This window comes from Haemorhous mexicanus, chromosome 1, assembly GCF_027477595.1.
Source record: "Haemorhous mexicanus isolate bHaeMex1 chromosome 1, bHaeMex1.pri, whole genome shotgun sequence".
NCBI classification, from domain to species: domain Eukaryota; kingdom Metazoa; phylum Chordata; class Aves; order Passeriformes; family Fringillidae; genus Haemorhous; species Haemorhous mexicanus.
In genome coordinates this window covers 94,690,296-94,702,958 of record NC_082341.1, presented here as the reverse complement: position 1 = coordinate 94,702,958, position 12,663 = coordinate 94,690,296, and the positions used below count along the sequence as shown (strand labels likewise).

General features: G+C 37.1%; 1 protein-coding gene across 2 annotated transcripts in view; it reads right to left on the bottom strand.

Annotated features, from left to right (window-relative positions):
- The window catches only part of MOCOS (molybdenum cofactor sulfurase), a 210,133-nt gene that overhangs the window by 169,099 nt on the left and 28,371 nt on the right, over positions 1-12,663 (bottom strand). For both annotated transcript variants that reach the window (XR_009487894.1, XM_059856631.1), the window contains exon 3: positions 10,383-10,449. Coding sequence is in view for 1 of the 2 variants with exons in the window: in XM_059856631.1 (XP_059712614.1) it covers positions 10,383-10,449 (67 nt within the window). In the remaining variant the exon portion in view is untranslated. The remainder of the gene's footprint in view (positions 1-10,382; positions 10,450-12,663) is intronic.

Genomic DNA, 12,663 nt, shown 5'->3' with positions numbered 1-12,663 from the left:
TGCTTGTATGTGTGCCTATGAAGTAAACCAGCTTATTTTATTTTCCTCTCAGAAATGAAGCAGCATTAACTCTTCAGTGGGCTATGTCCCACACAGCAAGGACAGAAAGTTGCCCTTGTGCACTGTCTTCAGACAATGCATATGTAAGGTTAGCACAGAACTTTCCCCCACCCAAAGGAGAGAGAAGGAGTCTTAAAACAAGCAAGAACATACCAACATACCATGACAGCCACTCAAGAAAGCTGACAAGTGTTCCTGGAATGCTGGAGGCCTCCCTCCTTCATCTAAACAACTTTGTCGGCCGAGTAGGAGGGAGGAGAGGCACTGCCCCTACCTATTTTGGTTCAGGCATGTCTGGTTAGCTGAATTATACCATGGTTGTTTAGGTTTCTTCCTTGGCTGAGGTAACCTGCTACTGACAGATTTACAGACTCCTTTCAGTTGACTTCTGCAACACACTGAGCTTATCACAAATGCAGGCAGTTTGTGCTGAAGTCATGGACACTAATGCAGAAATTACCTGCTTGTAGCACACTCTTTACATAGGTGGAACATGACCAAGAAGAGTTAGAAGGTCTGTTTCAATCTAGGCTCTGCCTAGTCACTGCCTTCGTACACTGTCTCAGCCACAACGCTTCAGAGGTCCATCAACTGGTCTCATTCCAGCTTCAAACCATGGTAACACCTAAATTTCTAACAAGGCGGGCTGTAATAACAGTTATTGTAAATGTCTTGTTACATGATTGCAGATAAAAATCAAATTATCAAAACTGTCCATGAACACCTTTTTCAGGGAAGGAACCAGTCTTCAAGCATGTTACTGAAACATTATACGGTGTACAGGACATTGATGGAGTTCACATTAAGTATTTTGGCATAAAGTTTTACATATGTGGCGGGCTGTTTGGTCCTTGGAAGGCCAGACAGGCTCTTCCCAGCAAGCTTGTACATGGGGACTTTGGGGTTTGCAGTGTATTGGTGAGGGACTAAAGGTTTTACAGCCCTGCAAGATGAGCAAGGTAGCTATTGTCGAACAGAACATTTTGGATTCTTGTTTTCACCTTTCACAAGAAGACAGATATGTGTGAAATAAAATAACTTTCAGCTTTTATGAATTTACAGCAAGACTGTATGCATCTTGGGACAAGCTCTTACTGGCAGGCTGATCTCTTTCTCCTGTTGTAAGTTAGCTGGACAGTCATTGAACTGGAAGTTTCACACCCAGCTTACCAGAGAGCCACGTTCTTAAAGAAGACAGAATTCAGAACATACAAGATTTTGGCACCAGGATTTTGGAACCAACAGGTCAGCAAAAATTTTTTTAGCAGGGGAAAAGTAACTAGGATTGTGCCTCACACCTCTGCTGCAGAGTGCTTGCCTTGTTAGTACAGAAGCCTCAGCCTTACATGCTAGAGGTCAGTTTTAATACTGTTCATATCTTTCATCTTTTTGTAGTTTTGTGTTCATTTTTTTTCCTTCCTGTAAAGCAATACTGTTTTCATACATAGTTTACTCACAAGTCAGAAATATCTGGTCTCTGACCACTGACAGATTTTCCAAAAAATTGTTTCACGTGTCTAAAAGCCTATTTTTATCATATGACTGGTATTTGGGAAAAAAAAAAGTATTGAATATTTACACCCTTTTATAAAGGTAAAAGCAGACAAACTAAAAGAAATGGTGAGTGGATGGCTGAGAAAATCTGAGTTTTGAAAAGCTCATTTGAGAACTACTGCCTGCAATCACTGGATTCATTACAAGACTAAGGAGTCTCCATAAAATCCAAAGTACATACATCAAACTCCTCTAAACAGTCTCACCATCCAAAAGCTTGAAATAAATTCTAAATTATTCACAACATGTTATTGAGCTGGCACTCAATAATATCAATGATGCAATTTTCTTCTGCCTTGACACAAACCAAATACACTAATAAAACCTAGCAAATTACACCTGGATTCACTAAGTGTTATTAACCTTATAATAAAGGAGACAGTTCTCTTCAAAGTCTTGCTTTGTTTATCTTTCATATTCCTGTATTTTACTTCTTAAGTGCTTAAGTGCTGCTTCTTAAAGGCAGCCTTTAATTTCAAGCACACCATCTTTGCTTACAACCTTCAAACTAGAAATAAAGTTTAAAACAGGGAAGAAACTTAAATCAATGCAATCAGCAGAGAAACAATAGAAAGAATAATGAAATTTGGAAGGAACTGACTAATACTGCCATCATACACTACAAAGTTCTATCTGAGCTTTAGGTAGTTATTTGCTATTATTTCAATTTACCAATTAAAGTTGGTGTTTAGCTTCAAAGAAGAGAATGCTTCAAGTGATCAAGTTTAATCAAATTATTTTCTCTTCTTTAAGTCATTGTGGTACAAAAACTCTCTGCACACAATCTCACAATCTTCTTTGATTTTTGCTCCAGTCTTGTAAGTATCAACCAGTTTATGGACCACATTATCCCTTCCAGCCTAGCATAAAGTTTCATAACACAAACAAACAAGAAAGCTCATGTTCCAACAAATTTTTTACACTCTAGAAGAATTCCCAGAAAGAAGTGCTTTCTTTCTGTATGGAAATCTGTTGTGCCACCAGATTTCCTCTATTTGTTTGAAACGCTCGTGCCATTTCCTTAGCTTTACAACATTTTTGGTCTTCTTCCAGAACCCAGAACACTAGTTGAGGTCACACCATTATTTCAAGAATCTTTATTCTGTCTCAATTACCAAACCCTCAATTGCCAGGCTGCAGGATTTACTTCAGCAACCCATTCTATTATGGTCACACACTTGAGAAAGATTAAGGTAATTTGGATCAAGCCCAAAGAAACTCATTGAGATTGGCATGGGGGATGAAAATTGCATTTTGGAAGTAGTATCTAGAGGAGTATATCTTGTTCAGCCTACGAAAACAGGTCTCCTCTACTTATATACATCAGAAGGGGTTAATAGTAGAACAGACCACAAAAGCCGATGAGCAACACAAAATTATGGTATAGGAACAAAAGGACACTGGTTTCTCAAGACACAGTGTAAGAGGGAGTATTCTATTCCTTATAGTGGGGAAAGATCATCAACAGTAGATGAAAAGTACTCTATAATACTGGAGATGAAACACAAAATCCTGAAGGTTACATGCATTCTCTTTAACATACACACTCTTTTAACATACACACTCTTTAACCATATCAGCTGGGATAAGTTTCTGACCTGGCTGTCCTGAAACCTGGCACCCCTTACTGGGCTCACACAGACTCATTTCATCCCTGTCCAGGTTAAGGTGGCTGGGTTATACCACACCCTCACCCCTTGACAGTCACTGCCCATCTTTCCTCCTCCTCAGTTTCTTCTGCTGCTGCAGTGCTCTGCTGGCTCTGCTCCCTGTGGTGTTTAACACATCCCCTGGGCAGCCTGGAAGCTGTGCAGCTGTCTGTCTTTTGCCACAGAAAAGTTTTCATCAGGGCAGCCATGACCTCAGCAACAGGCTGTTACACATTTAATGAACACAGCTAGCTGGCACCTGCCTGCAGCCAGGTGCAGTCTCAGTGCTGGAGGAAAAAAGACTGCTAAGAGACATGGGATATTAACTGAGATTTTCAGCAAGACAGCAGGTTGGAGCGGGCAGCAAAATAAAAAAAAAAAACAAAAAAAAACAAACCAAAAAAAAAAACCAAACCAAACAAACAAAAAATCCAACATTGTTAGGACTACAGCATCTAGCATGGCTGCTGTAAACAACCTGCTCATTAGAGAAAGGGAGCTGAAGGCTTGAGCCATCATTTGACAAAGTAAATGTGTTTGCTTGGTCTATAAGAAAACCAGATGAGCTACAGATAGTCTGGAACAATGCAGAGAGGAAATTCGCATTATCCCAGATGAGAAGGCAGCCACAGTTACACTTGATATATCAGGGGCAGAAGCTAATTGTAAGGTTACATCAGAAATGAGAGTAAAATGAAATGTGATGAAATCATTCAAACTGCAGAGGCACCTACCCCAAAGTTACTACTACTTGCACATCATATCTGCTTCTGGAGAAAAAAATAGCAGAAGATCCTGAATACATTGCTATATTTAGGAGACGAAAAGTCCACCAGTAGTTAAAATATACATATATTCAAAATTTAAATAGTAAGTCATGAATTAGTTCACCCCCATTCATAATAATAAAAACATAGGCAACACTAATAGCTATTGACTTAGGTGGACTTTAAAATAAAACTACATCAGTGAATTCCAGTGTTTAAAGTATTGAAAATCCTGATCACTAAGGATCATGCAGTGGGGGCAACAAAAATAGTACCAAAGTGCCAAGGGAACAGAACAGTGAGTTAGAACTGGCAGTCAGAATTCTGAATGAGAGCAAAAAGACTCTTAGTGCAAATGATGACTTTTAAGGACTCAAATCTACTAGTTAAAAGTGCAGCAAGGTGGGACTCAGAAAATAAAGGATGAGTGACAAAAGCTCTGTCTTGCAGCAGCCATGATACTAGGAATTTCAGATTGATTGAGACACAGATGGCAGGCACCATGGAAGCCCTTGGGAATGCTTTAGTGTGTCCTCAACAGCTTAATTATAACAATAAATGAAATACTCATATTGCTTTGCAAGTGGAATGAATAAGATTCAAAATGGAGCTCAATACTGGATTTGCTAACTTCTCAGAAAGATTATTAGAGACTATTTAAAAAGGGCCAGAAATAAATTATCTCTGTGTTTCTAAAGAAGTAGATGAATTAGTACTTCCCAAAGTTATGATTTTAAATATGACAATAAGGTATGAACAGCACAAATTAAAATTTGTCATTCGTGCAGGAAAAAGTCAGTTTCTGATGGAGCAAAACAGAAAGTGTCTCTAGGGTTCAAAAAAATTAGACATGTAAAAAAATCAGCCACATTTTGAACAACACACATAATTGAAGATGGCTTTCCAAATTTCTTAACTTCAGTCAGATGGAGCACCTCTCCAATGCTACATAACTTCTGCTGAGAAACAGCAATGCACTGAAGCCAAAACAAAGTTGTCAAACACAACAGGTGCACACAGGAGATGGCAAAAATTATATTTGTGCTAAATATCTGGTCTTCCAAAAGCCTTACTTGAAATACAAATAATCACATAAGCCACCAATGAAGTTGTCAGGCTCCCCTGGAGTTGGCAAAGGAACTGCTAGTGTTCCCAGCAGCCAGGAAGGACAATGTTACTGCTCCTTGAACATCCAAGGCAACACAAACATCACCAGAAACATCACCCACTGGTGTCTCACAATGCTGCTTAGGAAAAACAGCTGTAAACCCAGAAGAGGGAGGAACACTACACTTCTGTGAGTATTGATAGCCTTGGGAGGGGAAAAAAAGCTTCCATTTAAATCCTGAAAAAAACAAAGAGACTGAGAAAATGAAAAAAAGGAATTTGCATTGGAGAAATTTCACTATATTTATCAGTACTTTGCTCCAGCTGGACTATCTCATTCATCAGCTCATGTGCCCTTTCAAAGACCTCCCCATGGGCACAGAGGCCATTGGGTCCTAGCCAAAAAAGCAGCTGAGGAAGCATCAAGGCTGTGTGCATTAAAAAAAATGTGAACTAAACCGGTGGCCTGAATCCAAGCAAGCCTGTACCACTCTCCCTACTCTGAATGTTATCTAGAGAGAAATGGCACAGAAAGATCCCCTTTAAACTTAGTCTCCATAGCTGCTTTGTCACAAACATATTATAAAAGCAAAGTCCTGAGGGTTTTTTTCTGAATTAGAAAAAAAAAAAAAAAAAAAAAAGGTTGTATCCAGTCTTTTTCAGACCTCTATGCAAAACATTCTAGCCACCAATACTAATAAAACTCAGAATTTCCCAGAAGCATTTCATCCTTTTTGTTCATAAACTAGCGATCTTGACCTCCAGTTTTTCATTTATTTTACTGAAGTATTTATTTCTTTCAACAAATGAAGCATTCCAGATGTGACTCTCTATGCAACAAAGATTAGTCAGAGAGCATGACAGTGCATGCACCAATTTTATTTGCTACTCTCCTTATATATGAAGGTATAAAGCTGACTACCAGAAGAGTAACAGAGGGCATTAGCAAATTCCTTTCTAAAGCTTCAGATCATCAAGTTAATGATTAATGAATTTATTAAAATAGAGCTGAAAGTCCAGGAGCAAAGTTCCAAAGTAAAACAAAGTGATTTTACTTGTTCCTAAAACAGTCTCCTAACACATTCAAAAATGACCTGTTACCCTGACCAGAAGCTTTTTACTACCTTGCATAGGATTGCAAAGAGTAAAACCTCCAAAAGTAATAGATTGACTCATGAAAACAACTGTTTATAAAATTGAGTCCTTTGAACAAAAGGCTAGGTGTGGCTGAGGGAAAAACAAGAAGCATTTGCACCAAAGCCCCTTGCTGTGCTGTCACTCAGCACATGACAGAGCCCACAGTGGCGTCATCAGCCACTCACTGGGGGGTACAGTTGAATTGTTTAATTGCACGCCTAAATAATTTCATGAACTATGAGGAAAAGATCAGCCCTCTTGCCTAAACGCTTCCAAAAAACCTATCCATTATTCCTAATTATCTTCTAATGCCTCTCTCATTTACATGTACAGAGTCACTGCACTGATCACAGTGACCTTTTGCTGGACTTCACCAACTGTGGTACTTCAGAGTTGTCCCACTGAGCAGTGGGATCAGGAAAAGCAGTGATTGCAAATGGTGCTCTAAAACAAGCATGCAAAAGGGCTGAATCACCCTAGACTGGAAATAAGGTTTTCAAGCTGATGGGTGCCGTGAAGGAGGACAGGATGCAGCGCTCAGATGTCACTCATCCATATGGTCTCCCACCAATGACCTTTGCAAAGAACAAATCAATACTAAGAAGATACTGTATCTACTACTTCTTACTGTGCAGGAAAGGTCAAGCCATTTTCATGTATGTTTCAGTTCCAACATTACTGTTTTGAGACATGGAACTGCCTAAACCCGGGAAAAAAAAAAATCCCTATCTTGAACAAAATACCATTTCAAAATGTGTTAACAAAGAAAAGACTTGGAAGGGAAACTTATTTCTTAAGCAAGGTATGATACTTGCAGAAGGAATGTAAAGTTCTATCTTGCTATCATGAAATGTTCTCTAAAAATACAATGCAAATGAAATTATAAAGAGCACTTATGAGACTGCTTCCTTAGCATAATCTGGTACCACCTGTGTGTTTTACCACAGAATCAAATATATTTTTAAAACACCAAGCCATTTACAGTCATTTTGTGCATGCCCAATGTACCTGTTTTTGATTAATTAAATACTGATTAATCTCCTCTTACAGTTCACTTAGGCAATATATTTTGAGAGAAGCCCTTACAGAAATACATGTTTTGGTTCTGTATTTTAACTTGATCCCATTTAGCTAAATGCCCAATTCTTTTAGCTTCAGCAAGAAAATTCTGTAATATACATATTGCCACAGTCTAGGAGATGCTCAGTACCAAAATCATAACTGAAATTTCTGGCCTTTTTTAAAATATGTATTTGAATTCCCAAAGTATGATTCAGCTTAACACTTCATAGGACCTGAAAGTTCAAGGATGAACATAAAAATTCTATTACAACACTGTTTATACATGAAAAAGTATCCTGTTATATTTCTTAAACATACCACAGATTTCAAACTTCAGTCTGGTTCTGGTTAGAAGACACTGCTGCACTGTTTGATATTGCAAGTGCAAGATCCACAAGGACGATGTGTTAAAATATTCAGAAATCTAGAATTTTAAAATGCTGGCATATGGGAAAAGGTTTATTTAATACTCAGTGTAATGAATTTCTGAGTTACATTGACTGCAGCATCATAAGGAGGTACTGTACTCCTGCTCTCTAGCTGTGTGGAACTGGAGCAATGGCAGAGCCATACATTCATAAGCAAAGTAATAAAAAAGGATCTATAATCTTTTGACACATACATTTAACACATTTCTGTAAGGTTTATTATATTTCTTGATTCCTCTTTTCAGCATCACTCATGGTTAATGTTGACGTATGCACAATGCTTAAAATCACTCAGCTGTTCACATTAAGAAAAGAGAAGCAATGTTTTTAAGAATAAAATAGTTATTTCTAATCTTTTTTGCACCTGAATTGGTTAAGAGGTAAAGCATCTTTTTATAATTTTGTAAATCAAAGAAAACATCCACTGACTCAATTATTTAATTATTTATGTTATTCTATTGCAAAGCCACATTCTAAGAATGGTTTCTCTCTGTCAATCAGATATGAAGGTAAAACCAAATCCCTCCGCTTTGTACCACTGAACAGTGTACACTGACAGATTAGCAAAGTCTTTTCTAATGCTGCTGCTACCCAAATCAGCAGATATAAATCTGAAATTAAGTTTGATGTTAATTTTTAATTAGTTGATGGGGCAATCACTTTGGAAAATCAAATTTAAAAAATAATCAAAAAAAATAAAATAGCATTGTCTTGGAGTCAAACACTGAAAAAAAAGCTATACTTCTGACTGCAACATGTGCCATAAGCCAATTTACAAGCTAACAACTAATTTTAAGATTTCTAAAACTACTGCTGAATTTCACTGAGGAAATCCAATCAAAGCACTGTGATGCAGGACAGATCTGCCTATCTCCCTGTCTTGTCACACTGCTTATTTTGATTAGCTGCAATGGCATAGAGGTATAGATTTTAATATACTTTTATTGCATTTTGGATAGCTGACTTATTGACAGTAGGTTTGGGGCATTTTCTTCCTGAATTTTTATGACTATGCCTTCTTGACGACTATGATTTTAAAATTTTTATTGGGAGTTTAAAAATGTCTGCATTTCTTTTGGGACAGATAAAAAATTTTATCAGTTGTAATATCAAAAAAAAGTTCATTCAGATGCAGAGGGCATTTTTAAGAAAAGCAAAACACACAAAAACCCTCTCAATACTAACATTGGTATGTTCTTGTCTTCTCCCATTCCGCCCTTAAAAAAGTCTCAAGCTCTTTTAAAGCAGCATCCAAAATAAAACATGCTGAAGATGTAAGTTCTTTTCAAGTGATCTAGGTTTTTACTCAGTGAAAGGCTATTTCTTTTCTGCCTAACAACGAAGAACATACAGTACAATAGTAATTATTCTAAAAACAGTTACCCCTCCTACTGTGCCTTCATAAGCAGAACTGTGAAACAGCAACATTGCAACAGCACTAAGTAAATGGAAATCAGAATGCTAACTCTGCATGCAAGCACACAGGTCTGATCAAAAGACTCTGCAGACTGTGGGTATTACTGTAACTGGCTATAAGTGTCTGCTTCTGAAGACAGCTATTCCTCATGGGTAGTCTCTTCCATTTCATTTGGCCATTCATTAATAGGATGTCATCCTGGTCAGCATTAAGAGAGGGTTGTGGCAGAAGCAAAAATAAATGCTTTCTCCAGAAAGCTGGTGATGGGAAGGGGGAAATGGATTGTAGCCAGCAGCAGCATCCAACCAGATATTCACTACAATGCTATTGATCTGAATTCTGTGATGTGTTCTGGAGAAATATTTACTTTCAAGGAAGAAGATAAATCCATTACATTCTTTACTTGCCTTAAGTGTGTCATTCAAATCAGGCAAATAAACTCAAAGCATGCATATTCTGTGATAAAAAGAATTTTATAAAATAGCAAGATTTTTCTGAAACAAATCCCTAAACCAAAAACCAAGTGCCCAAGTGGCATATTTCATCATGATGTAAATCATGACAAATCGATTGCAAGATGTGTACCTTCAGCACACTCCAGCCTGAGCTTTCAAAGGAATACTTTGTTTAGAGAATCAGTTCATTTTCTTGCCCATACCCAGAAGCCCCAACACTCAATTTTACCTTTTTTTCTTTCTACTCTTAAAAGTTATACTAAAACTGTTTTAAAAGGTATTTTATTACTGCTATGGAAGTACCTGCTGTAAAACAATGTACACATTCCCATAAGCTTTTTGTAAATTCTCACAAGCCATTACACTCTATTTAATTTTATCTGACTATTAACCATGTCTTTGCACCTAGTCCCACCTTACTATCTTATCATACCATCTTACTAATAATCACTTCTGAAATTCCAAGTCCTACATTTTAATTAAAACTGTGGACTTGTATTACAGCACTAAATTAACTACAGGACTTTGAGGATTTGGGCATCTGGGAGAAAAAGAATTGATATGATCCAAGACTTGATTGGATCAAATGCAAATACCTTGTGTTTTAAGAGTGAGGTGTTTTCTTTAGGCATTACATATGACCCTTAGAAAATGGTATCACATCAAAGTCATAAAAACAGTGCAGACCTAACCAAATTAAAACTATCAAGTGCATCATACAACATCTGAAATAAAGATTATTCTACCTGTATCGAACATGCTCGATCGTGTCATATGTCAGCTTGCTGCTGATATTCTGACTATGAGGGTTGCCTAGGAGACAATAGAGATACAGAAATTAATCATTAATCACAATTTTGCTATTAAATTTCTTTTTTATCAAAGTATTACACCAAGAGAGCCTAAAAGATGATAAAGATTCAATGCATACTTCACAGCAATTCCCTGTAGCCCCTTAGGCAAGAGAAGGGACATACACCAGGATAAAACAATTAGGACAGACCTAGAAACTTCACCTGGATCTCTTACTAATATTTAGGCAGTTCCCCTAAAAAGAAAATGAAACTGCCTATGCAAAACCATACTAGAAAAACTACAGACAGAATGCACATTCATAAATGTGCATTTGTATTTGTGCAGTAGCTAAGAAGCAAAAGACAGGATCTGGAGATAACAGACAATCATGATTGGATAGAAGAATTAACCCTTGGTTTTTTAGTGTCTGAAATTCAAATAATTAATTTAAATCTAAATTTTATTGCAAAATTAGTAGCCACCTTTGCCCAGCTCAACACAAGCATATATAACAATTAAGACAGCATGATTTTATCTTGAGCAAAAAAGGTTACAGCAATATTCAGCCAGACACAGCACACTCTGCTATCAGCAAATAATTAGAGAACATGCAAAAACAGTTTGTAAAGGAAATAAGGAAAAAATTGCTATACTAACACAGTTTTTGCTGTAGGCTCCAATATTAGCCACTCTTTTCAAAATTTAAAAGTAAGGCTGCTGAAAATTGTTGAGTGAAGCTGTTGAAAATAATAACTTTAGAGCTCAAATCCAAAACTTAGACTTTTCATGTCTGATGTTGCATTTCTGTAATTTCCAATTCAAATATTTTTAATTTAGAAGTGAGACTATCTCTTACTTATATTACTTTCCCTCATTTACACATGCAACAGCTAAACTGCAGTTCTTTGGACCTGTGGATTGTCACCAAGAAAATTAAAAAGCTGCAAGTCAAACTCCCCCTTTATTCACATCTGTGTTTGTTAAATTGACTCTTCCTATACTGTCCTTAGATAGCATTTACTGTCCTTAGAGTATGAGATGTAACAGAAAAAAAAAAAAGTATTGACCATGCTGGAACTCTTGTTATCATTTTAGATGAAAATACCAATAAAAATATACAATTTGTTCTCCCATAGCATTATAGGTGCTATGCAAATCTGCTCCAAACTGGCAGTACTACTATTTCTATTCACAAGTACTCAATTGATTCAGAAATTATTTTCTTTTTCTGCCACAGATAGTACTTATTAAAAGGGTTGAGCCCAATGTTTGAAATAACGTGTATCAGAGCACAGACATTTCACTTTACAATGTCTGTGGTGACAGAACATTAATTTTTGTATCACTGGCATGCACTTGAATAGGAGACCTTGAATGTAATCAAATCGCTGTATTTTGTTATAACAGAAAAAAAACCTCCCTATCTCTATAAAGAATAACACTTATTTTGTAGTGGAACTCAAATTTGTGCTCTGTATCCCAGCCCTTACCAGCATTCAGGAAAAAGAATAGGGGGAAATGACATAATGGCACATGGAAAATGAAAACTACCCCAAACTCTCAAATGGCTTGCCCAGATGACAAGCACGTGTGCCAGTGCTGAAGTGAACAAGCATTTTCTTGTAAAGCACTGGTACCTAGTTCCCAAGTGAGGAATCCCTTTGTTCCATGTATCAGGGAGCACAAAACTACCAAAAAGGACACATGACCCTCAGATAGTAACAGACCATAGGAAATTTGATTACTTCAGAGGGGACTTCTCACAGCATAATACTGTGCAGTATATTTTTTTTCTGGTTGAGCACTGCTCACTTTAATGTATATTGTCTCACACAGTATCAATATTTCTTATACAATGCATGCTGCTGACTTTGTATAAAATCACACTCCCTGTGTGATTCTAGGCTAGATAACATCAGAAAGAAATAAAAGGTTTAAGCAGAGGATCTGGGGATGAAGTGCTTACAGGTGGGGCTGTAATAGTCAAAACTCCACCAGATATTATGCCATTCTGCAGATACTTTTACTCACATTCCTCTGCACAGGATTGCTTTGGCAATACCTATCTTTTTTCTGAGTAGGCACCAAAGTCTAATAGACCACAGCAAAGTCTAATAGCACCTATTCTGCGCCTAAATTCACTTGGGATCTTTGAGCTACACTTTCTTCTGAATAAAATTCTTATACTGAGTCACAGTATAAGCTCTTTGTGAGAATTCTGTCTGAGAAGGA